This window comes from Ranitomeya imitator, chromosome 4 (assembly GCF_032444005.1).
Source record: "Ranitomeya imitator isolate aRanImi1 chromosome 4, aRanImi1.pri, whole genome shotgun sequence".
Classification (NCBI taxonomy): Eukaryota; Metazoa; Chordata; class Amphibia; order Anura; family Dendrobatidae; genus Ranitomeya; species Ranitomeya imitator.
Window position 1 is genome coordinate 583,993,796 of NC_091285.1, and position 27,505 is coordinate 584,021,300.

General features: G+C 46.0%; 1 protein-coding gene across 2 annotated transcripts in view; it reads right to left on the bottom strand.

The window, feature by feature from the left end:
* The window catches only part of WDR76 (WD repeat domain 76), a 136,085-nt gene extending 109,011 nt beyond the window's left edge, over positions 1–27,074 (bottom strand). The window contains exons 1-5 of one of the 2 annotated variants that reach the window (XM_069766471.1): positions 26,960–27,074; positions 7,077–7,366; positions 5,239–5,499; positions 2,621–2,950; positions 2,305–2,394 (exon numbers count right to left, since the gene is read on the bottom strand). In XM_069766471.1, the coding sequence (XP_069622572.1) occupies positions 2,305–2,394; positions 2,621–2,950; positions 5,239–5,499; positions 7,077–7,292 (897 nt within the window). In that variant the 5' untranslated portion in view covers positions 7,293–7,366; positions 26,960–27,074. The remainder of the gene's footprint in view (positions 1–2,304; positions 2,395–2,620; positions 2,951–5,238; positions 5,500–7,076; positions 7,367–26,959) is intronic. The other variant, XM_069766473.1, reaches the window with a different exon arrangement.
* Positions 27,075–27,505: the final 431 nt, after the last annotated feature.

Consider the following 27,505-nt stretch of genomic DNA (forward strand, 5'->3'; position numbering starts at 1 on the left):
TCCTGTGTGATACTGACTGCTGAGCCGCGTATCTAATCCTGTCCTGTGTGATACTGTGCTGAGCCGCGTATCTAATCCTGTCCTGTGTGATACTGTGCTGAGCCGCGTATCTAATCCTGTCCTGTGTGATACTGTGCTGAGCCGCGTATCTAATCCTGTCCTGTGTGATACTGTGCTGAGCCGCGTATCTAATTCTGTCCTGTGTGATAGTGTGCTGAGCTGCGTATCTAATCCTGTCCTGTGTGATACTGTGCTGAGCTGCGTATCTAATCCTATCTTGTGTGATACTGTACACAGGACAGGATTAGATACACAGGACTAGATTAGATACAGAGCTCAGCAGTCAGTGTCCCACAGGACAGGATTAGCTACACAGGACAGGATTAGCTACACAAGACTAGATTAGCTACACAGGAGAGAGGTAGTAGTGGTAGGTGGTATATAGAGGCAGGTAGCAGTGGTATATAGAGGCAGGTAGCAGTGGCATATAGAGGCAGCTAGCAGTGGCATGTAGAGGCAGCTAGCAGTGGCATGTAGAGGCAGCTAGCAGTGGCATGTAGAGGCAGCTAGCAGTGGCATGTAGAGGCAGCTAGCAGTGGCATGTAGAGGCAGCTAGCAGTGGCATGTAGAGGCAGCTAGCAGTGGCATGTAGAGGCAGCTAGCAGTGGTATATAGAGGCAGCTAGCAGTGGTATATAGAGGCAGCTAGCAGTGGTATATAGAGGCAGCTAGCAGTGGCATGTAGAGGCAGCTAGCAGTGGCATATAGAGGCAGCTAGCAGTGGTATATAGAGGCAGCTAGCAGTGGTAGGTGGTATATAGAGGCAGCCAGCAGTGGTAGGTGGTATATAGAAGCAGCTAGCAGTGGTAGGTGGTATATAGAGGCAGGAAGCAGTGGTATATAGGGGCAGGTAGCAGTGGTAGATGCATAAGAAAAAAAACAAAGCATGTACTTACCTACCCTCCTCTCCCAGGAAGTGCCGAATCCTGTTCAGGACAGAGCAGTGTGACGATCTCCCTGCTGTGCTCTGAACAGGTCGGCAGTGAGCAGTGATTGCAGCCTGTACTGTAATAATAAGTACAGGCTGCAATCACCGCTCCTCGCTGCAGATACTTACCTCGGACCCTCGCTTCCCAGCAGTAGCTTCTGCCTGGCAGCTCCTGCCATCACATGCACTGAGCTGTGTGTGCGATGACAGAGGAAAATAAAGCAAAAAAATGGCCGCAAACTCCTCCCCCAAATGTGACCTAGCAGCTCAGCGGGCGTGCCCAGGTCACAGCTAAGAAGCAGGAGGAGCGGCCTCAATGAAAGCGATGCGGTCGGAGTCCGACCATTGGCTCCTATGCCCATAGCTGCCGTAAGTGAGTCTTTTAAAACCCCTTTAACGAGGTTTCATGAACTGGTGCCCATAGATTACCAAAACAAAGCATGTGAACCCATTCTGCACTATGAAGACATTTTAGCAATGCCCAGACTGACCACAGGTCCGGACTAGTGAAGAGCGAGTATACTCGTTACTCGGGTTTTCCCAAGCATGCTCAGGTGATCTCTCTCTCGCTCTCTCGTGATCTCTCGCTCTCTCGTGATCTCTCGCTCTCTCGTGATCTCTCGCTCTCTCGTGATCTCTCGCTCTCTCGTGATCTCTCGCTCTCTCGTGATCTCTCGCTCTCTCGTGATCTCTCGCTCTCTCGTGATCTCTCGCTCTCTCGTGATCTCTCGCTCTCTCGTGATCTCTCGCTCTCTCGTGATCTCTCGCTCTCTCGTGATCTCTCACTCTCTCCAGAAAAGCTGGTGTTACACATTGCTAATCGCTAGAAAAGCTGGTGTTACACATTGCTAATCGCTACAGCGCACAAGCGAGGAGATGACAATAGGTGTGCATGCCCCTAAGACCTATGTCATCACTCTGCCCACGCTCCTTCATTGGCTGAAAAAATGGCGCCAAACGCATCATACGAAACGCGACTTTGGCGCAAAGATCGCCGACAGCATGGCCGATCCCACACTAGGATCGGGTCGGGTTTCATGAAACCCGACTTTGCCAAAAGTCGGCGACTTTTTAATTTGCCCGATCCGTTTCGCTCAAGCCTAGTCCTGACCCAAACTTAGAGCCTTATAGACACTTGAGGGTGTAAGTTCAGGACAGGAGACTTGCGATCAGCCCAGGCATGGCGGTTCGCATACGGACCACAAAATACATCCCTATGAACCTGGCTTCACTCTGACTCAGAACAATTACAATCTTCATAAGTGATGCTTCATTGAATCAATGTCTTCCAAGTGTCACATTGTCCAAGTGTCTTACCTCAAGCAATTTGATGGCCTTAAGAAATTTTGCATTTTGTTTAATATTCTTCAGCCTTTGACGCTCATATAGAGACAACTTTTCAAGATCCTGAAATGACAAGATACATCTAAGTTCTACGTGTTCCAATTTGCTTTTTTACCTTAAAGGAGTCATTCAGCACTGTTGACTTACACATTGGAAGAGAATGGTGCCAATGACATTACAACCCCACACATCTAACGAGACCCATGCATGATCACCAGGCAACTGTACCACGAACGGACACTTGCTATCAATTTCTGTGGTTAGTACATTACTTAATAAGAGACTGTACCTGCTCATTAAATTGGTCACTGTCGGACTCATCTGTTGATAGCTCTTCTTGATTTTCATGTTGCACATTTAGCAGAGAACGATCTGTATGCTGGACATCTTCATGGTCACTGTCACTTTCATTGGTAGCCTGGTTTTCTAGTTGATTTTTGGTTTCTATATTCATTCGAACAAGCTGAACTCTAAGTTGCTTCCTACAGACTGTTTTTAGGTCACAATCTTGCAGATCATTATTCATTGCAAAATCTGTGCTAGGAGGTAGAAGTGCATTCTGTTCAACAGGAGATGGAACCATTTTGACATGACCTTTACTGTTACCTAGCGCAGGTACCTGTCAGTGCAAAAAAAAAAAAAGAAGTAATATTTAGGTAAAAAAAATCCTAATGTGACACAAAGCAATAATGAACATTATTATTTGGCAGTTAATATTAAAGCAATATTTTAGGTATAATGTTATGTCACTGGGAAGTCATATTAAAGTTGTGTATAAAGCTCTGTATGTTATGTCTACGACAAGCTTATTCCCATTGCTATCCTCCCGATGTACTTGGTGACGCTGTAAACCATATAGTGTGCGTACATGTCTGTTCATGGCCAGTGCATTCTCTGATACCTTGGCAATAGAAATGACAAGTGTTTAAGTGTTTGATATGCAAAGATAGCAATAGGTCAGTGAGATAAATATAATCAGTGCTTTACATATGTAGTTTTTTGTACTTGTATTTAACCAATAAATTTAAAAAAAATGAAAGGACTTGGGGGCCCCCTTATTTTTACCAACCAGCAGAGACAGACAGGGGGGCTGGTGTTTTTACTCTAAGGCTGCCGTCACACTAGCAGTATTTGGTCAGTATTTTACATCAGTATTTGTAAGCCAAAACCAGGAGTGGAACAATTAGAGGAAAAGTATAATAGAAACATATGCACCACTTCTGTATTTATCACCCACTCCTGGTTTTGGCTTACAAATACTGATGTAAAATACTGACCAAATACTGATAGTGTGACGGCTGCCTAAGAAGGGGGCAATATCCCTAACTAAACAGCTCATAGTTGTCTGCTTAGCCTTTACTAGTTATTAAAAAGTGGGACCGCCCCGCCCCCCCCTTATTTCAATAAACAGCCAAAGCTAAACAGACAGCTGAGGAAGGGGGTGATTGATATTGGCCCAATCCCAGACAAATACCACCAGCCCTCAGCTGCCAGAAATTGCGCATCCATTAGCTGTGCCAATTCTGGCGCTTAGCCTCAGGTCTTTCCGCTTGCTCTTGTTCGTTGGCAAGTGGAGTAATGGTTTTAGGATTGATTGTAATGTTTGCTGACATCAAGCCCAGGTATTCGTAATAGAGAGGCGTCAGTCAGACATCCCCATTTCTAACCCCATAGTTAAAAGTAATAAACACACACAGAGAAAAGTCCTTTAATTGGAAAAAAAGCACCCCCGACCCTCTTTTACCGCCATATAAAAAAATAATACAAAGTGGTCCAAAATAAATCCATCCCATGACAATCCTTGACTCTGCTACATACGGATGCTGTGTTGATTGGTGACATCAGTAATGTGACTGCGCATTCACAGGAACATGAGTAGCATGAGAACATGGCTGTAGTGACATATCTAAAATACCGCAGGTCATCTTACTGTGGTAATCTTACTGAAATGGACATTTCTACGTGTTTTGCACACGGACACCCGATCCATGTGAACACACTGACATGTGCACAGACCCATAGACTTCAATGGGCCTAAGTGTGTAAGTGTCTCCACTACATGTGAAAGCTGTCACCACACATACTGGAGACACTGCCATATGAAGTGGGCCTTATACAGCTTTCAGAAAGGCCCATTTAATCTTAATTACACTGTGCAGAATTATTAGGCAATTTGTATTTTTGATGATTAATTTTATTATTAAGCAGTTACAGTACTGTCAGGAAAAACAAAAGTGAGGTTTTGTCTTTCACAGAATATCTGTGTGTGCAAAATTGTGCAACAAAATGAAAAAAGTGTGAATTGTCCTGTTAAAGTGAGAACAACCACCAAACAACTCAAAATGTACAGAGACAAGAAAAATAAAAAGCATCAATGACCAACACAGCGGCACTTCTTTTTACTAACAGTCAAACTTCATCTGTGGAGTCAATTTCTTACTATCAATTTTTGGGCAGCGCCGAAGTTGTTGGAACACCACTGGTCACCATATAAGCTGCAGAACTTCAAATCATTTACATAAATCTGCAAGTCCGATAATGTTGTTTTTTTTTTTCATTACTTTAATTATTTTTGTGTACATTTTTTTTTTTTTTTAAAGGAATGTTTATATGATTACATGTGCAATTCTGCCTTGAATCTTCTGCAACGAAGTTAGTGAAAATTGTCCAGGTAAGCTGCATTTTACCCTCTGGATTGCATAGGGTGGAATATGTACTGACATCCACAGCATAAATTGACATGCAGAGCACCATTGGAAAACATGCTGGAATTTTGACCTGTGGGAACATATCCTCAAAGTTTTAAGAGAGTCAATGAAAGTTCCAACATGCTAACTCTTGGCCACCAAATAAAAGCAACAGATGGGACATTTAGGAACATTTTCTAGAACACATCAGCAGCAGTACCTGGTCCTGCTGCTCCTCACTGTCAGATTCATTTGTGCATGCTTCCTCTTGAGCTTCAGTCTGTATATTCAAGCGAAAAACTCGAACTACAGGAATCTTTGCATGTTCTTTCATGGGTGATGTGCAACCTCTGATCTCTAAGGTGCCTTTCTGCAGCCGTTGATTGCATGAATTACTGATATTAGAGCCCAGGAGTTCATTAAAGGCAAGAGGAGATGGAGACAATCTGCTTTGGACCAGGCCATCATCTAAACTATGATCCTATTAAGAAAGAACAAGCAGTCTGAATAAAAATATTGGGAAATTAATAAACTTTTTAAAAAATATTTTCTGCTAGACAAACATAAAGCGATACTCATAAACAAACAACGACAGTTGCAAGCCATGTCAGGGATGGAAACCATACCGCGGCAGAGGTGACGTAACCAGACTGTCCTTGTTCGATGCTTAGCTCAAGATTCATCAAGAAAATATATTCTAGAATTACCATGTTGCAAAAACTGCTTGAAATATCGCAAAAAATGTTTGTGCAACTTGAAATTGTGCAAAGATTTTGTGACTTGCCACTTATGTGACTGTCCTCGCCAAGTTGACCCAACAAATTATTATAGTTTACAGTACAAAAGGGCTGAAAATTATGTCAGAAATGTATGCTAGCCACACAGGCACCATAAGAGTTGAGCTGTCGATCCTGCTTAATATTTTGGAAACTACATTTCCCAGTGCTCAGTGAGCATCTCAGCACTGAGACTAAGGCCACATTCACACGTTCAATATTTACATCGGTTATCATGTATGACATAATTCCATATTATAATGGATGCTTTCCTGAAACGGAAAGTACTTGCAAGCAGCATAATACAAAGAATAGCAGGTTTACCCAGAATCCTTTGCAGTAGGCGGAGCTATGCAAATCAAGTAGAGGGCTTTTCGGTCTCTTTCGTCCCGCTACATTTAGCCCAACTTGGGTCTCTCCCTAAGGTGGCTAGCATGTATGTATCGCTTGCTCACCGAGCCCCACTCCATACAAACAAACAATTCCAGCCCTGTGCTGATGAGGGCCTAAAGCCCGAAACACGTGTCCACAGGTAGGAATTGGTTGGCTGTGTAAATTTAGAAACTAATCCGCAGCATTGCACGTTTGGCGGTTCCAAGCGCTGTGGATTAGACTGGGGTGGAAAGAGATGATTTGCATAGCTCCGCCTACTGCAAAGGATTCTGGGTAAACCTGCTATTCTTTGTATTATGCTGCTTGCAAGTACTTTCCGTTTCAGGAAAGCATCCACTATGTATTTCCTTTAAGTAGAGGGCTTTTCGGTCTCTTTCGTCCCGCTACATGTAGCCCAACTTGGGTCTCTCCCTAAGGTGGCTAGCATATATGTATCCATATTATAAAACAGACAAAAAAATATCAACTTCAATTCCCTAGCCCCCCCCCCTTCCCTCTTATCCCAACATTCCACAGAGAACCATTTTCATTTTGACAGCAGTTCTAGAATAAAGGAGTCTAAAATTTATCTAGGGAGAAGAGGGATGGGGAGATGATGGATAATTAGGGAATAACATTGTATATATTTTTTCTCTAAGGCCACATTCACACGTTCAGTATTTGGTCAGTATTTGACCTCAGTATTTGTAAGCCAAAACCCAGAGGTGGTGATAAACACAGAAATGGTGACGTGTTTCTAATATACTTTTCCTCTGATTGTTCCTCTCCTGGTTTTGGCTTACAAATACTGATGGACAATACTGACCAAATACTGAAGGTGTGAATGTGGCTTAAAGCTGATCTTAGTATTACTTCAAATATTGTAAGCAAAGAGAAGTCATCGTCACACCTCCTGTCTGTCCTGCTCAGAGCGAGCTCTATGGTCAGGCTCCTTTATGTTCCGTTTCCTGTTTTGTTGGTCAAGTTCTAAATTCAATTTAGAGAGAACAACTACAGGAACTTTCATAGAACAGTCGGACACTAGTGGGGTGCATGCTTTCTTCACGGTGGAGGAGCTTCCATGCTTGGGATCCAGGTCCAAGCTTCGTTTCTTATGAGGAGCCATCTTATGAGTAGGGGTACAGAATATTATCCAAGAAGATGAGGTGGTTTGGTTAACGTGTCACCAGCAATGAGATCCTGTAAAACCAGAAAACATAATTTTTAAGCGGATTCTAAGTAAACCATCCTAAAGCATAGTTTCTTAGAATTCTGTAGAGTAAAAATTCATTTTCTTCATCCTGGAAATGTATGAAGAAACTGACAACTTTATTTACCACCTCCCATATCAACGGGGTGTGTCTTTGCACTTTCTGTATCAATTAGTGTCAGACTTTGTAAAGACAAGCGGACATGCTCTACAATTTGTTATTTCATTGGACTGCAATAATTTACTGTATTGTTCTCAGAACTGTTTGAATTCTGAAAGACATTAGATAATTCTATGTTAACATGTAACTCTTTACCCAAAAAGAAATAATAAAATCAATATACTGTACATTACATAAGAAAAAAGGTGGCGCTCACCGCTCTTTTTAAAAATCGAGACACCGCATTTTAAAACTGGTAACAGGGGAGAGACATAGGATGGAAGACGGACTATTTGTGGCTGCCTGCGATTCAACGGGTCTTGAATAATAAATTTGGATTTACATGTTACATAGTAACATAGTAAGGCCGAAAAAAGACATTTGTCCATCCAGTTCAGCCTATATTCCATCATAATAAATCCCCAGATCTACGTCCTTCTACAGAACCTAATAATTGTATGATACAATATTGTTCTGCTCCAGGAAGACATCCAGGCCTCTCTTGAACCCCTCGACTGAGTTCGCCATCACCACCTCCTCAGGCAAGCAATTCCAGATTCTCACTGCCCTAACAGTAAAGAATCCTCTTCTATGTTGGTGGAAAAACCTTCTCTCCTCCAGACGCAAAGAATGCCCTCTTGTGCCCGTCACCTTCCTTGGTATAAACAGATCCTCAGCGAGATATTTGTATTGTCCCCTTATATACTTATACATGGTTATTAGATCGCCCCTCAGTCGTCTTTTTTCTAGACTAAATAATCCTAATTTCGCTAATCTATCTGGGTATTGTAGTTCTCCCATCCCCTTTATTAATTTTGTTGCCCTCCTTTGTACTCTCTCTAGTTCCATTATATCCTTCATGAGCACCGGTGCCCAAAACTGGACACAGTACTCCATGTGCGGTCTAACTAGGGATTTGTACAGAGGCAGTATAATGCTCTCATGTGTATCCAGACCTCTTTTAATGCACCCCATGATCCTGTTTGCCTTGGCAGCTGCTGCCTGGCACTGGCTGCTCCAGGTAAGTTTATCATTAACTAGGATCCCCAAGTCCTTCTCCCTGTCAGATTTACCCAGTGGTTTCCCATTCAGTGTGTAATGGTGATATTGATTCCTTCTTCCCATGTGTATAACCTTACATTTATCATTGTTAAACCTCATCTGCCACCTTTCAGCCCAAGTTTCCAATTTATCCAGATCCATCTGTAGCAGAATACTATCTTCTCTTGTATTAAGTGCTTTACACAGTTTTGTATCATCTGCAAATATCAATATTTTACTGTGTAAACCTTCTACCAGATCATTAATGAATATGTTGAAGAGAACAGGTCCCAATACTGACCCCTGCGGTACCCCACTGGTCACAGCGACCCAGTTAGAGACTATACCATTTATAACCACCCTCTGCTTTCTATCACTAAGCAAGTTACTAACCCATTTACACACATTTTCCCCCAGACCAAGCATTCTCATTTTGTGTACCAACCTCTTGTGCGGCACGGTATCAAACGCTTTGGAAAAATCGAGATAGACCACGTCCAATGACTCACCGTGGTCCAGCCTATAGCTTACCTCTTCATAAAAACTGATTAGATTGGTTTGACAGGAGCGATTTCTCATAAACCCATGCTGATATGGAGTTAAACAGTTATTCTCATTGAGATAATCCAGAATAACATCCCTCAGAAACCCTTCAAATATTTTACCAACAATAGAGGTTAGACTTACTGGCCTATAATTTCCAGGTTCACTTTTAGAGCCCTTTTTGAATATTGGCACCACATTTGCTATGCGCCAGTCCTGCGGAACAGACCCTGTCGCTATAGAGTCCCTAAAAATAAGAAATAATGGTTTATCTATTACATTACTTAGTTCTCTTAGTACTCGTGGGTGTATGCCATCCGGACCCAGAGATTTATCTATTTTAATCTTATTTAGCCGGTTTCGCACCTCTTCTTGGGTTAGATTGGTGACCCTTAATATAGGGTTTTCATTGTTTCTTGGGATTTCACCTAGCATTTCATTTTCCACTGTGAATACCGTGGAGAAGAAGGTGTTTAATATGTTAGCTTTTTCCTCGTCATCTACAACCATTCTTTCCTCACTATTTTTTATGGGGCCTACATTTTCAGTTTTTATTCTTTTACTATTGTAGGGATTTCACTCACTCAGCTGCGACGGCTGACACTCAGGAGACGTGTTCCTTTAAAGTTCACTGGGTTTATTGCTTCATAAACCATGTGGCAAACAACAGAAAACAAATAGCCTTTGGTTCAGGTAAAGAAAAACAAGTGTCCAGTTCATCCGGCTCAGTCCTGAAGCCGTAACACACTCAGGAGGGCTTCACCTCTGCACATATCTACCTGTGTTAAGCATTAGGCTTTCTTTTATATGTCTAACCACACCCAGAACCCATCACATGACCAGACATGTGGTTGTGACATCACCACAGGTCCTGAAACACATATAGGTAGCCATGGTTACATCACAGCAACAAGCCATCTATAAGACACATATCTCCCATCGATTAGACATCCTTTAGCCACGCTACATACCTCCCCCCTCTGCCTAAAGCCGTGGGGCTTGGCACTTTCTCCCACTAGACAAGGGATTCTTGACAGGGCATCAGCATTACCGTGCAGCTTTCCGGCCCTATGTTCCACATGGAAACAGAAGTCCTGCAGGGCTAAGAACCAACGGGTGACCCTAGCATTTCTACCCTTCGTTTCCCTCATCCACCTAAGTGGGGCATGGTCGGATATCAGTCTAAATTTACGTCCCAGCAAATAGTACCGTAATGTGTCGACTGCCCATTTTATGGCCAAGCACTCCTTTTCAACGACTGAGTAGTTCTTTTCAGACGAGGACAGCTTCCTACTCAGATAGAGAACAGGATGCTCCTCTCCATGTAATTCTTGGGAAAGGACTGCTCCCACCCCAACATCTGAGGCATCTGTCTGAAGAATAAACTCTTTCTTGAAGTTTGGGGCCATCAGAACGGGTTGCTTACATAAAGCCTCTTTCATTTCTTGGAAGGCTGAATCTGTTTCTTCGGACCACTTAACCATTACTGATTTTGTCCCTTTTAGCAGGTCAGTCAGAGGCGTCGCCATTGTGGCGAAGTTTGGGATGAACCTCCTGTAATATCCCACGATTCCCAGGAAGGCTTTAACTTGCTTCTTGGAAACTGGTTTTGGCCATGTTTGAATTGCCTCCACTTTACTGATTTGGGGTTTTATTTCTCCATGACCCACTATGTATCCAAGGTACTTCGCTTCTTCTTTACCCAATGCACACTTCTTTGGGTTTATTGTAAATCCGGCCTCTCTTATAGCATCAAACACCGCTTGGACTTTCTCCAGATGACTCTCCCAGTCCGGGCTAAAGATGACGATATCATCTAGGTACGCAGCAGCGTATGCCTTGTGGGGTGCAAGGACTCTATCCATAGCCCTTTGGAAGGTGGCCGGAGCTCCCTGTAGGCCAAATGGCATCCGGACATACTGGAAGCATCCATCTGGTGTAGAAAACGCCGTCTTCTCCTTGGCTTCCTGTGCCATGGGGATCTGCCAATACCCCTTCGTCAAATCCAAGGTGGTTATGTACCTGGCGGGCCCAAGCCTTTCGATGAGCTCATCAACGCGGGGCATGGGATATGCGTCGAACTTGGAGACCTCATTCAACTTCCTATAGTCGTTGCAAAATCTCCACTCCCCATCAGGTTTTGGGACCAGGACAATTGGGCTCGACCAACCGCTCTTGGATTCCTCAATGACTTCAAGCTTCAACATACGCTCCACTTCCTTGGAGACTATTTCTCGACGGGCCTCAGGAATTCTATAGGGCTTCACGTTCACGCGCACATGGGGCTCTGTCAGGACCTCATGCTCTATGTCCTTCGTGTACCCAGGCAACTCGGAAAACAGGTCCCTGTTTTTCTGGAGTAACTCCCGGCATTGCTGTTTCTGGGACTCCGATAGCGTCTCCGCTATAGTAACCGCTCCAACCTCATCTTCTGGGTTGCTTAACAACGATGGAGTTACTGTCGGCTCTCTATCTTGCCACGGCTTGATAAGGTTGACATGGTATACTTGGAATGGTTTCCGTCTTCCTGGTTGGTGAATTTTATAGTTTACTTCACCAAGTTTCTCGACAACCTCATATGGCCCTTGCCATTTGGCCAAGAACTTGCTTTCCACTGTCGGAACTAACACAAGAACTCGGTCTCCCGGATTGAATTGCCTCACTCTTGCAGACCGGTTGTAGACCCGGGCCTGAGCTTCTTGTGCTTGGAGAAGGTGTTCTTTCACGATAGGCATCACCTTTGCAATCCTCTGCTGCATCAGGGCCACATGCTCAATGACGCTTCTGTGGGGCGTGACTTCGGCTTCCCAGGTTTCCTTGGCTATATCCAGGAGTCCTCGTGGATGTCGGCCATACAGAAGCTCAAACGGTGAGAAACCTGTGGAGGCCTGTGGAACTTCACGAATGGAAAACATCAAATAGGGTAAGAGACAATCCCAGTCTCTACCGTCTTTCTCTATAGCTTTTCTCAGCATGCTCTTCAGTGTCTTGTTAAATCTCTCAACAAGGCCATCTGACTGGGGATGGTACACCGAGGTCCTCAACTGGGAGATTTTCAGGGCTTTGCATAGTTCCCTCATCACCTTGCTCATGAAAGGTGTCCCCTGGTCAGTCAGGATCTCCTTCGGCAGACCTGTCCGGGAAAAGACATGGACCAACTCGCGAGCTATACTCTTTGAAGAAGAATTTCTCAAGGGAATTGCCTCAGGATAGCGTGTGGCGTAGTCCAGGATGACTAATATATACTGATGGCCCCGGGCTGATTTAACTAAGGGACCGACCAAGTCCATGGCAATTCTCTCGAATGGCACCTCAATAATGGGCAGTGGCACAAGGGGGTTCCGGAAATGAGGAGTGGGAGCAGTTAGCTGACATGTAGGGCAGGACCTGCAATAGTTCACTATTGCCCGGTGGCACCCAGGCCAATAGAACCTCTGCACAACCCGTTCCTGCGTTTTTTCCACCCCTAGGTGTCCACCCAAGATGTGTGAATGGGCCATGTCCAACACCTTCCGTCTATATGGACCCGGCACTACCAACTGCTCTATAAACTCCTCCCTTATTTTCGTGACCCGGAACAACAACTCCCTGCTCATTAGAAAATGGGGAAATCTTGTGTCTGCCCCCGGCTCCTGTACCACCCCATCAATAACTGTGACATTATTAAAGGCTTCCCTCAGAGTGGGGTCCCTATGTTGGGCAGTCCCAAAATTTTCACCGGATACCTCTAACTCCAGAATGTCAGATGCAGGGGACACTTCCTCCTCATCTCCAGCCAGGACACAAAAAGGAAATCTGTCTGACTCTGGGTGTGGCACCACCCTTCCCGGGTTCACTGGTTCCCTACTCTTGCTAGGGAGCTCAGAACCTTTCCCCCACAAATCCCAAAACAAACAGAAATCCCGGCCAATAATTATAGGGTGCAACAAGTCCTGAACGACGCCGACTATGTGGGACTCCGTGCCACATGTCGTTTCAATGTTCACACTGGCCACAGGGTAGTCCTTTGCATCACCATGTATGCACCGCACTCCGACCTTCTTTCGGGAGAAGGTGGAGAGGAAAAGTGGCCCTCACCAGGGTCACTAGGCTCCCCGAGTCTAACAGTGCCGTTACTGCTTGACCGTTCACCTTCACGGGACATGCTTGAGGTCCCTCGTTGGGCGGAGAGTTCACACTGCAAGCTGGATACGCATAGTATGAACAACGGCGTCCCATGCTGCAGTCCATCTGCTCAGTGGTTTGGGAACAACGGGCAGCTATATGTCCTGGCTTGTGGCACCTCCAACAAATAATATCACCCGTGGGGACCTTGGGCACCACCTCCCCCGCCCTTTGTGACCTTGGACGCACCACCCCTTTTTGGGACTCAGCTGCCTTCTGGGATCCCCAGTACGGCATGGGCTGCCTCCCGAAGGAGCCTTCCAACCCTTGGTATCTCTCAACCAGTCCGATCAGCTCGTCGGCATTCTGGGGATCACCCTGGGCAACCCAAGACTGTATAGGCCTCGGGAGGAAATGGACAAACCGATCCATCATCACCCCTTCTACCATCTGTGCAGGCACAGAGGACTCTGGCTGCAGCCATTTCTGGACCAGGTGCAACAGATCAAACATTTGGGAACGAGGTGGTTTGTCCCGGTGATAGCCCCAGGAGTGAACTCGCTGTGCCCTGACAGTGTCACCCCCAAACGTGCGAGAATCTCGGCTTTCAATTTGTGATACTCTTTGGCATCCTGCAAGGTCAAATCATAGTACGCCTTCTGGGGTTCTCCCGTCAGGTATGGCGCAAGTACCTCTGCCCACTGCTCTGGCGGAAGTTTTTCCCTCTCAGCGACCCTCTCAAACACCGTCAGGAAGGCCTCAACATCATCCCCGGGAGTCATTTTCTGCAATGCACGTCTTACCGTTTTCCGGACGTGGGTGTCATCAGCCAAACCTGGGGTTGGGGCGCTCGCCTTTCCCTGGATGGCGGTTGCCAGAAGCTGCATCTGCTGCTGATGCTCCTGCTGGCTCTGCTGCTGGCTCTGTTGTAACTGCTGCCGTTGCTCCTGCTGGCTTTGTTGCATCTGCTGCCGTTGCTCCTGCTGGCTCTGTTGTATCTGCTGCATCAACAGCCTGTTGGTCTCTTGCTGCCTTTTCTCCTGCTGTGACTGCATGTGGACCAATTGTTTCAGCAGGTCCTCCATTTTCTCCGGCAATGCTTGCTGGCTTGCAACAGCCTTGACCCAGGACATTCAAAATAAACTCACGTCTCCGCTGGGAACGCTGCCCGCATTCTCCACCAATTGTAGGGATTTCACTCACTCAGCTGCGACGGCTGACACTCAGGAGACGTGTTCCTTTAAAGTTCACTGGGTTTATTGCTTCATAAACCATGTGGCAAACAACAGAAAACAAATAGCCTTTGGTTCAGGTAAAGAAAAACAAGTGTCCAGTTCATCCGGCTCAGTCCTGAAGCCGTAACACACTCAGGAGGGTTTCACCTCCGCACATATCTACCTGTGTTAAGCATTAGGCTTTCTTTTATATGTCTAACCACACCCAGAACCCATCACATGACCAGACATGTGGTTGTGACATCACCACAGGTCCTGAAACACATATAGGTAGCCATGGTTACATCACAGCAACAAGCCATCTATAAGACACATATCTCCCATCGATTAGACATCCTTTGGCCACGCTACACTATTGATATAGTTGAAGAACAGTTTGGGATTAGTTTTACTCTCCTTAGCAATGTGCTTCTCTGTTTCCTTTTTGGCAGCTTTAATTAGTTTTTTAGATAAAGTATTTTTCTCCCTATAGTTTTTTAGAGCTTCAATGGTGCCATCCTGCTTTAGTAGTGCAAATGCTTTCTTTTTACTGTTAATTGCCTGTCTTACTTCTTTGTTTAGCCACATTGGGTTTTTCCTATTTCTAGTCCTTTTATTCCCACAAGGTATAAACCGCTTACACTGCCTATTTAGGATGTTCTTAAACATTTCCCATTTATTATCTGTATTCTTATTTCTGAGGATATTGTCCCAGTCTACCAGATTAAGGGTATCTCTAAGCTGGTCAAACTTTGCCTTCCTAAAGTTCAGTGTTTTTGTGACTCCCTGACAAGTCCCCCTAGTGAAAGACAGGTGAAACTGTACAATATCGTGGTCGCTATTTCCTAGATGCCCGAAGACCTGCAGATTTGTTATTCTGTCAGGTCTATTAGATAGTATTAGGTCTAAAAGTGCTGCTCCTCTGGTTGGATTCTGCACCAATTGTGAAAGATATTTTTTCTTGGTTATTAGCAGAAACCTGTTGCCTTTATGGGTTTCACAGGTTTCTGTTTCCCAGTTAATATCCGGATAGTTAAAGTCCCCCATAACCAGGACCTCATTATGGGTTGCAGCTTCATCTATATGCTTTAGAAGTAGACTTTCCATGGTTTCTGTTATATTTGGGGGTTTGTAACAGACCCCAATGAGAATTTTGTTACCATTTTTCCCTCCATGAATTTCGACCCATATGGACTCGACATCCTCATTTCCTTCGCTAATATCCTCCCTTAAAGTGGACTTTAGACAAGACTTTACATAGAGACAAACCCCTCCTCCTCTCTGATTTTTACGATCCTTTCTAAACAGACTGTAACCCTGTAAGTTAACTGCCCAGTCATAGCTTTCATCTAACCATGTCTCGGTTATTCCCACTATGTCAAAGTTACCTGTAGATATTTCTGCTTCTAGTTCTTCCATCTTGTTTGTCAGGCTTCTGGCGTTTGCGAGCATGCAGTTTAGAGGATTTTGTTTTGTTCCAATCTCCTCGCTGTGGATTGTTTTAGAAATGTTCTTACCTCCCTTCTGAGTATGTTTTCCTGGGTCTTCTTTGTTCAAGTCTAATGTTTTTCTTCCCGTCCCCTCTTCTTCTAGTTTAACGCCCTCCTCATGAGTGTAGCGAGTCTTCTGGCGAATGTGTGTTTCCCAGGTTTGTTGAGGTGTAGTCCGTCTCTGGCGAGGAGTCCATCGTACAAGTAATTCACACCGTGGTCCAGGAATCCGAATCCTTGTTGTCTGCACCATCGTCTTAGCCAGTTGTTTGCATCAAGGATCCTGTTCCATCTCCTGGTGCCATGCCCATCTACTGGAAGGATAGAAGAAAAAACTACCTGTGCATCCAGTTCCTTTACTTTCTTCCCCAACTCTTCAAAGTCCTTGCAGATTGTCGGTAGGTCCTTCCTTGCCGTGTCATTGGTGCCAACATGTATCAGAAGAAATGGGTGGACGTCCTTGGAGCTGAAGAGCTTTGGTATCCTATTGGTCACATCCTTGATCATCGCACCTGGAAGGCAGCATACTTCTCTTGCAGTTATGTCCGGTCTGCAGATGGCTGCTTCTGTGCCTCTCAGTAGTGAGTCTCCCACCACCACCACTCTTCGTTGCTTCTTGGCTGTACTTTTTGCTGTCACTTGTTGCTGTGTGCCCTTTTCTTTTTTGCTTGCTGGTATTGCTTCATCCTTAGGTGTGCCATCTTCATCCTCTACAAAGATTTGATATCGGTTCTTCAGTTGTGTGGTTGGTGATTTCTCCATGGTCTTCTTGCTTCTTTTGGTCGCATGCTTCCACTCATCTGCTTTTGGGGGTTCTCTGACACTTTTTTCACCTTCTGTGACCAGTAGAGATGCTTCTGTTCTGTCTAGAAAGTCTTCATTCTCTTTGATGAGTTTCAAAGTTGCTATTCTTTCTTCCAGACCCCGCACCTTTTCTTTTAAAAGGGCCACTAGTCTACACTTCTGACAGGTGAAATTTGATTCTTCTTCTGGTCGATCTGTGAACATGTAGCACATGCTGCAGCTCACCATGTAGGTTGTCACATCTGCCATGTTGCTCCTAGATCCTGCTGACTTGCTGTGTGTTTTCCTTCTTGTGTAATCTACTCAGCCAAGCTCTCTTGCAATAATGTCCTACAGGCAATGGTGATGCTTTCCAAGCAGCTGGTCCCGGCTGTACCCAACGATCTTCTAGCTTAGGGAGACTCTTCGCTTTTCCCAGAAGGCACCTGGAATATGCAAATTAGCCTCCTCAAGCTTGAATCCCTGGAATTTCAAAAGGATCGGTGAGTGCCACCTTTTTTAATCTAGATGGACTTGGCTTGGTGAGCACCCGATACCTGTTGTCATGTGTGCTCTGTCAATTTTATAGTAATATATGGAAATGCACAGGTTTTTGGTGCCGGTTTACAATCTCTGTTGCACACACACATCTATATTTTTTCTAAGATGCTTCAATAAAGATCAACAGGGCCTTGTTCTAGTCTAGCTTTCAAGTGGGGACCCTGTGGCAGTTGGACTAGGGCGATGTGGAACTCGGCTCACTGCACTGAACTATCATTTTCACTCATTATTGCCCCATTTAAAACCAGGGCTGTGGAGTCAGTACCAGTCCTCCCATATTTCCCCAACTCCACAGCACTGGTCACTACTGATCATATACAGAAAGTGCGGTACAGATTCAAATACAAGCCAAAATCCTTTAGATCAGGAACAGAACAGACATTTATAGGACATAACTTTCCAAAATTATTAGGACAACATTTACAGCACATACTGCATTTATTACACGTTTTAGACATTTCACCCAGTCAATTTTAAACAGACTCAACAGCCCTGTTTAAAACAAGACGATTTTTAGTTTGTGTTTTCAAATTTTTCCTTCCATTGTTCCAAGAGCCATAACTTTTTTATTCCACCGTTGACATCAGGGTTGTGGAGTCGGTGTGCATTTTGGTAGATTCAGTATAAAATGGATAGAAAATATATAACAAGTTGGGTACAGTAGTACAATGCAGGATGTGCTGTAAATGTTTTCATAATAACTTGGGAAAGTTATGAAATGTCCTATGAATGTCTGTTCCTGATCTAAGGACTTCGGCTTTTTAGTTGAGATGAATCTGTGCTGCACTTTAACCCCTTCATGACCCAGCCTATTTTGACCTTAAAGACCTTGCCGTTTTTTGCAATTCTGACCAGTGTCCCTTTATGAGGTAATAACTCAAAAACGCTTCAACGGATCCTAGCGGTTCTGAGATTGTTTTTTCGTGACATATTGGGCTTCATGTTAGTGGTAAATTTAGGTCAATAAATTATGCGTTTATTTGTGATAAAAACGGAAATTTGGCGAAAATTTCGCAATTTTCACATTTTGAATTTTTATTCTGTTAAACCAGAGAGTTATGTGACACAAAATAGTTAATAAATAACATTTCCCACATGTATACTTTACATCAGCACAATTTTGGAAACAACATTTTTTTTTGCTAGGAAGTTATAAGGGTTAAAATTTGACCAGCGATTTCTCATTTTTACAACGTAATTTACAAAACCATTTTTTTAGGGACCACCTCACATTTGAAGTCAGTTTGAGGGGTCTATATGGCTGAAAATACCCAAAAGTGACACCATTCTAAAAACTGCACCCCTCAAGGTACTCAAAACCACATTCCAGAAGTTTATTAACCCTTCAGGTGCTTCACAGCAGCAGAAGCAACATGGAAGGAAAAAATGAACATTTAACTTTTTAGTCACAAAAATTATCTTTTAGCAACAATTTTTTTATTTTCCCAATGGTAAAAGGAGAAACTGAACCACATAAGTTGTTGTCCAATTTGTCCTGAGTACGCTGATCCCTCATATGTGGGGGTAAACCACTGTTTGGGCGCACGGCAGGGCTTGGAAGGGAAGGAGCGCCATTTGACTTTTTGAATCAAAAATTGGCTCCACTCTTTAGCGGACACCATGTCACGTTTGGAGAGCCCCCGTGTGCCTAAAAATTGGAGCTCCCCCACAAGTGACCCCATTTTGGAAACTAGACGCCCCAAGGAACTTATCTAGATGCATAGTGAGCACTTTGAACCCCCAGGTGCTTCACAAATTGATCCGTAAAAATGAAAAAGTACTTTTTTTTTTTTCACAAAAAAATTCTTTTAGCCTCAATTTTTTCATTTTCACATGGGCAACAGGATAAAATGGATCCTAAAATTTGTTGGGCAATTTCTCCTGAGTACACTGATACCTCATATGTGGGGGTAAACCACTGTTTGGGTACATGGTAAGGCTCGGAAGGGAAGGAGCGCCATTTGACTTTTTGAATGAAAAATTATCTCCATCGTTAGCGGACACCATGTCGCGTTTGGAAAGCTCCTGTGTGCCTAAACATTGGAGCTCCCCCACAAGTGACCCCATTTTGGAAACTAGACCCCCCAAGGAACTTATTTAGATGCATATTGAGCATTTTAAACCCCCAGGTGCTTCACAGAAGTTTATAACGCAGAGCCATGAAAATAAAAAATAATTTTTCTTTCCTCAAAAATGATTTTTTAGCCTGGAATTTCCTATTTTGCCAAGGGTAATAGGAGAAATTGGACCCCAAATGTTGTTGTCCAGTTTGTCCTGAGTACGCTGATACCCCATATGTGGGGGTAAACCGCTGTTTGGGCGCACGGCAGGGCTCGGAAGGGAAGGCACGCCATTTGGCTTTTTAAATGGAAAATTAGCTCCAATCATTAGCGGACACCATGTCACGTTTGGAGAGCCCCTGTGTGCCTAAACATTGGAGATCCCCCAGAAATGACCCCATTTTGGAAACTAGTCCACCAAAGGAATTAATCTAGATGTGTGGTGAGGACTTTGAACCCCCAAGTGCTCCACAGAAGTTTATAATGCAGAGCCATGAAAATAAAAAAAAAAAAAATTATTTTCTCAAAAATGATCTTTTAGCCTGCAATTTTTTATTTTCCCAAGGGTATCAGGAGAAATTTGACCCCAAAAGTTGTTGTCCAGTTTCTCCTGAGTACGCTGATACCCCATATGTGGGGGTAAACCACTGTTTGGGCACATGCCGGGGCTCGGAAGTGAAGTAGTGACGTTTTGAAATGCAGACTTTGATGGAATGCTCTGTGGGCGTCACGTTGCGTTTGCAGAGCCCCTGATGTGGCATAACAGTAGAAACCCCCCACAAGTGACCCCATTTTGGAAACTAGACCCCGAAAGGAACTTATCTAGATGTGTGGTGAGCACTTTGAACCCCCAAGTGCTTCACAGAAGTTTATAATGCAGAGCCGTGAAAATAATAAATACGTTTTCTTTCCTCAAAAATAATTATTTAGCCCAGAATTTAATTTTCCCAAGGGTAACAGGAGAAATTTTACCCCAATATTTGTTGTCCAGTTTCTCCTGAGTACGGTGATACCCCATGTGTGGAGGTAAACCACTGTTTGGGCACACGTCGGGGCTCAGAAGGGAAGTAGTGACTTTTGAAATGCAGACTTTGATGGAATGGTCTGCGGGCGTCACGTTGCGTTTGCAGAGCCCCTGGTGTGCCTAAACAGTAGAAACCCCCCACAAGTGACCCCATTTTAGAAACTAGACCCCCCAAGGAACTTATCTAGATATGTGGTGAGCACTTTGAACCCCCAAGTGCTTCACAGACGTTTACAACGTAGAGCCGTGAAAATAATAAATCATTTTTCTTTCCTCAAAAATGATGTTTTAGCAAGCATTTTTTTATTTTCACAAGGGTAACAGGAGAAATTGGACCCCAGTAATTGTTGCGCAGTTTATCCTGAGTATGCTGGTACCCCATATGTGGGGGTAAACCACTGTTTGGGCACACGTCAGGGCTCGGAATTGAGGGAGCACCATTTGACTTTTTGAATACAAGATTGGCTGGAATCAATGGTGGCGCCATGTTGTGTTTGGAGACCCCTGATGTGGCTAAACAGTGGTAACCCCTCAATTCTACCTCCAACACTAACCCCAACACACCCCTAACCCTAATCCCAACTGTAGCCATAACCCCAATCACAACCCTAACCCCAACACACCCCTAACCACAACCCTAACCCCAACTATAACCATAACCCTAATCACAGCCCTAACCCTAACCCCAACACATCCCTAACCCTAATCCCAACTGTAGCCATAACCCTAATCACAGCCCTAACCCTAACCCCAACACACCCCTAACCCTAATCCCAACTGTAGCCATAACCCTAATCACAACCCTAACCACAACACACCCCTAACCACAACCCTAACCCTAAGGTTATGTGCCCACGTTGCGGATTCGTGTGAGATTTTTCAGCATCATTTTTGAAAAATCCGCGGGTAAAAGGCACTGCGTTTTACCTGCGGATTTTCCGCGGATTTCACCTGCGGATTCCTATTGAGGAACAGGTGTAAAACGCTGCGGAATCCGCACAAAGAATTGACATGCTGCGGAAAATACAACGCAGCGTTTCCGCACTGTATTTTCCGCACCATGGGCACAGCGGATTTGGTTTCCATATGTTTACATGGTACTGTACACCTGATGGAACACTGCTGCGAATCCGCAGCGGCCAATCCACTGCGGATCCGCAGCCAAATCCGCACCGTGTGCACATGGCCTAATTCTAAAGGTATGTGCACATGCTGCGGAAAACGCTGCGGATCCGCAGCAGTTTCCCATGAGTTTACAGTTCAATGTAAACCTATGGGAAACAAAAATTGCTGTACACACGCTGCGGAAAAACTGCACGGAAACGCAGCGGTTTACATTCCGCAGCATGTCACTTCTTTGTGCCGATTCCGCAGCAGTTTTACAACTGCTCAAATAGAAAATCGCAGTTGTAAAACCGCAGTGAAATGCGCAGAAAAAAACGCGGTAAATCCGCCATACATCCGCAGCGGTTTAGCACTGCGGATTTATCAAATCCGCAGCGGAAAAATCCGCAGAGGACCAGAATACGTGTGCACATACCCTAACCCTACCCCTAGCTTTAACCCTACCCCTAACCCTACCCCTATTCTAACATTAGTGGAAAAAAAAAATGTCTTTATTTTTTTTATTGTCCCTACCTATGGGGGTGACAAAGGGGAGGGGTCATTTATTATTTTTTTTATTTTGATCACTGAGATATAATCTATCTCAGTGATCAAAATGCACTTTGGAACGAATCTGCCGGCCGGCAGATTCGGCGGGCGCACTGCGCATGCGCCCGCCATTTTGGAAGATGGCGGCACCCGGGGAGAAGACGGACGGACACCGGCAGGATCGGTAAGTATGATAGGGGGGGGGGAGCACGTGGGGGGGGGGATCGGAGCATGGGGGGGTGAATCGGAGCGCGGGAGGGGTGGAACGGAGCACGGGGGGGTAGAACGGAGCACGGGGGGGTAGAACAGAGCACGGGGGGGGGTGGAACGGAGCACGTGGGGGGGGGGGTGGAACGGAGCACGGGGGTGGAATGGAGCACGGAGGGGGGTGGATCGGAGTGCGGGGGGGTGGGGTGATCGGAGCACGGGGGGGGAGGGGTGATTGAAGCACGGGGGAGCGGACAAGAGCACGGGGGGGGGGAGCGGAGCACAGGACAGAGTGGAGCCGGAGCAGTGTACCGGACAGATCGGGGGGCGATCGGTGGGGTGGGGGCACATTAGTATTTCCAGCCATGGCCGATGATATTGCAGCATCGGCCATGGCTGGATTGTAATATTTCACCCGTTATAATAGGTGAAATATTACAAATCGCTCTGATTGGCAGTTTCACTTTCAACAGCCAATCAGAGCGATCGTAGCCATGAGGGGGTGAAGCCACCCCCCCTGGGCTAAACTACCACTCCCCCTGTCCCTGCAGATCGGGTGAAATGGGAGTTAACCCTTTCACCCGGCCTGCAGGGACGCGATCTTTCCATGACGCCACATAGGCGTCATGGGTCGGATTGGCACCGACTTTCATGACGCCTACGTGGCGTCAAAGGTCGGGAAGGGGTTAAGTACATGCTCAGTAGTGACCAGTGCTGTGGAGTCAAGAAAAAAGAGGAGTTGGAGGTTTGTCTTAAGGCCCCTTCACATTTAGCGACGCTGCAGCGATACCGACAACGATCCGGATCGCTGCAGCGTCGCTGTTTGGTCGCTGGAGAGCTGTCACACAGACCGCTCTCCAGCTACCAACGATGCCGGTAACCAGGGTAAACATCGGGTAACTAAGCGCAGGGCCGCGCTTAGTAACCCGATGTTTACCCTGGTTACCATGCTAAAAGTAAAAAAAAAACAAACACTACATACTTACCTACAGCCGTCTGTCCTCCAGCGCTGCGCTCTGCTTCTCTGCTCTCCTCTTGTACTGTCTGGGAGCCGGAAAGCAGAGCGGTGACGTCACCGCTCTGCTTTCCGGCTCACAGCCAGTACAGGAGGAGTGCAGAGAAGCAGAGCGCAGTGCTGGAGGACAGACAGCGGTAGGTAAGTATGTAGTGTTTGTTTTTTTTTACTTTTAGCATGGTAACCAGGGTAAATATCGGGTTACTAAGCGCGGCCCTGCGCTTAGTTACCCGATGTTTACCCTGGTTACCAGTGAAGACATCGCTGGATCGGTGTCACACACGCCGATCCAGCGATGTCTCCAGGGAGTCCAGCGACGAAATAAAGTTCTGGACTTTCCTCAGCGACCAACGATCTCCCAGCAGGGGCCTGATCGTTGGTCGCTGTCACACATAACGATTTCATTAACGATATCGTTGCTACGTCACAAATAGCAACGATATCGTTAACAATATCGTTATGTGTGAAGGTACCTTTACCAGATCCATAGCCCCGGAGAAATCGGAGAAAGGATACTTCTTGGATATTTGTCAGACGCCACTCACACAGCCAAACCAGATCTCCGCTTTGCATTGACGAGGGGCAGTACCCCGAAACACAGTGTCTGCAAATTGAGATTCTGGTTTGGTTATCATCCTAAGTCATGTGGCAAGGCTCGTTAAAGGGTTAAAATTGACTTGTAGGATTGCTACCTTCCAATAGGTGGCACTAGAGTTCTAGTTCTCTTCCTCTCTGAACAGACAATTTGCACAACTGGGCTTTGTTTTTACAGAATTCATTGGGCAGTAAAAAATGACATGGAAAGCTGATTCTCCAGGTCAGTACAATAACAGCACTAGCAAACTTGGAAATATAGCTCTATAAAATTATATATAATTAGCAACCCAAGAAATATAGATTTATCCTTAGTCAAGTGGCAAAACTCGTTAAAGAGTCGATATTGACTCAGCATTCCTTATGTTGATAATTTCCAAGAACAGTAACTTATTTGTCTGCCGATGGGGAGGTGTGAGGGCCCCTTTCTTGCATGCCGAGCTGATGTTTTTCTGGATACTATTTTGGTAGACAAATTGATCACATTTTATCGCATTTATTTTTTGGGAGGTTATGGTGGGCAGGGGCTATTTTAGCAGACAAGTCAAACGTGACGCATTTTTTTTTTCTTTTTTGGCTTTCAAAATATGTTTTAAATAATGTTATATTTTGATAAAAAGGACTTATGGAGAAAATTCAGATTTTTTATTTTTATTTCAAAACTCGCAAAAAAGAGGGTGATTTGAACATTACACACCGTATTGTTAAACATTTATTCCTCTTGTGAACCTGCAATAGTTTGATTGCGCATACTATAGACCCCAGTATTGCATGTAAGTCACAGTCTCCTTTGAAGCTCAGCCTGTGGGACAGAGGAGCACCAAGACGGCCACGTAAATGACAGAGGAGCACCAAGACGGCCACGTAATTGGCAGAGGAGCACGAAGACGGCCACGTAAATGGCAGAGGAGCACCAAGACGGCCACGTAAATGTCAGAGGAGCACCAAGACGGCCACGTAAATGACAGAGGAGCACCAAGACGGCTACGTAAATGGCAGAGGAGCACCAAGACGGCTACGTAAATGGCAGAGGAGCACCAAGACAACCACGTAAATGGCAGAGGAGCACCAAGACGGCTACGTAAATGGCAGAGGAGCACCAAGACGGCTACGTAAATGGCAGAGGGGCACCAGGACGGCTACGTAAATGGCAGAGGGGCACCAAGACGGCTACGTAAATGGCAGAGGGGCACCAAGACGGCTACGTAAATGGCAGAGGGGCACCAAGACGGCTACGTAAATGGCAGAGGGGCACCAAGACAGCTACGTAAATGGCAGAGGGGCACCAAGACGGCTACGTAAATGGCAGAGGGGCACCAAGACGGCTACGTAAATGGCAGAGGGGCACCAAGACGGCTACGTAAATGGCAGAGGGGCACCAAGACGGCTACGTAAATGGCAGAGGAGCACCAAGACGGCTACGTAAATGGCAGAGGGGCACCAAGACGGCTACGTAAATGGCAGAGGGGCACCAAGACGGCTACGTAAATGGCAGAGGGGCACCAAGACGGCCACGTAAATGGCAGAGGGGCACCCAGACGGCCACGTAAATGGCAGAGGAGCACCAAGACGGCTACGTAAATGGCAGAGGAGCACCAAGACGGCTACGTAAATGGCAGAGGAGCACCAAAACGGCTACGTAAATGGCAGAGGGGCACCAAGACGGCTACGTAAATGGCAGAGGAGCACCAAGACGGCTACGTAAATGGCAGAGGAGCACCAAAACGGCTACGTAAATGGCAGAGGAGCACCAAGACGGCTACGTAAATGGCAGAGGAGCACCAAGACGGCTACGTAAATGGCAGAGGAGCACCAAGACGGCTACGTAAATGGCAGAGGGGCACCAAGACGGCTACGTAAATGGCAGAGGGGCACCAACACGGCTACGTAAATGGCAGAGGGGCACCAAGACGGCTACGTAAATGGCAGAGGAGCACCAAAACGGCTACGTAAATGGCAGAGGAGCACCAAGACGGCTACGTAAATGGCAGAGGAGCACCAAGACGGCTACGTAAATGGCAGAGGAGCACCAAGACGGCTACGTAAATGGCAGAGGAGCACCAAGACGGCTACGTAAATGGCAGAGGAGTACCCAGACGGCTACGTAAATGGCAGAGGAGTACCCAGACGGCTACGTAAATGGCAGAGGAGTACCAAGACGGCTACGTAAATGGCAGAGGAGCACCCAGACGGCTACGTAAATGGCAGAGGAGCACCCAGACGGCTACGTAAATGGCTGGGGAGGACCAAGACGGCTACGTAAATGGCTGGGGAGCACCAAGATGGCTACATAAATGGCAGAGGAGCACCCAGACGGCTACGTAAATGGCAGAGGAGTACCAAGACGGCTACGTAAATGGCAGAGGAGCACTAAGACGGCTACGTAAATGGCAGAGGAGCACCCAGACGGCTACGTAAATGGCTGGGGAGGACCAAGACAGCTACGTAAATGGCTGGGGAGCACCAAGATGGCTACATAAATGGCAGAGGAGCACCCAGACGGCTACGTAAATGGCAGAGGAGCACCCAGACGGCTACGTAAATGGCAGAGGAGTACCAAGACGGCTACGTAAATGGCAGAGGAGCACCCAGACGGCTACGTAAATGGCTGGGGAGGACCAAGACGGCTACGTAAATGGCTGGGGAGCACCAAGATGGCTACATAAATGGCAGAGGAGCACCCAGACGGCTACGTAAATGGCAGAGGAGTACCAAGACGGCTACGTAAATGGCTGGGGAGCACCAAGACGGCTACGTAAATGTCACTGTCAGAGGACCAGTAGAGATGGCGGCTCTGGGCCCTTCTGTTACAGGCAGATGCCGGCTGTGTAGCTCAGCGCTTGCGCCAAAATGTGCACACCGAGGTACAGTTGTGTCAGCATGCATTAAAGGGTTAAACTTGTAAACTTAACAAAAAAATGTTGCAAATAAGAAAATGCTCAAAAAACAACTTCAACCTCGCCAGGTTTATTTCAGTGATATTGGTGCAGCTGCATGGGAAGCTGCCGGCGGTAACATGTCACTGCCCGTGTAATGCAGGAGGGGGGCCAGCTCCGGTAATGGGAGCTCAGTGCCACCTACAGGCAGGGGCTACTCACCGTACACCGGCTACTGACCGTACACCGGCCTCTCACCTGAGCTCCAGCCGGCATACAGCACAACCGCTCTTGGCTCCAGCTGTCCGTAACGGCGCAAACTACCTACTCCCGCGCAACAACTTGCATAACGCAGCAATGTGACAGCGGAAGTGACGTCATACCAGTAAGAAGCCTGTGCGCGATCTTCCAATACAAGGGCGGAGCTTAACCACGCCGGAAGTAGCTCTCTTCAACTATATGGAATTGAGTGGACCTGTTACCAAGACAACCACAAATTGTTCAGTCCCCCCCCTTCTTTTTCTTCACCCAAGAGGTCTCACTGCACATTGACATTGGGTAAGGGCGGTCATCCTGTGCGTGCATTGTGGCATTAACCCCTTAGTGACGGAGCCAATTTGCAGCTTAATGACCGGGCCAATTTTTACAATTCTGACCACTGTCACTTTATGAGGTTGTAACTGTGGAACGCATTAATGAAAGATAATGTGCAATTTGTCCGGAGTAGGCTGATACCCCATATGTGGGGGTAAACCACTGTTTGGGCGCACGGCAGAGCTCGGAAGTGAAGGAGCGCCATTTGAT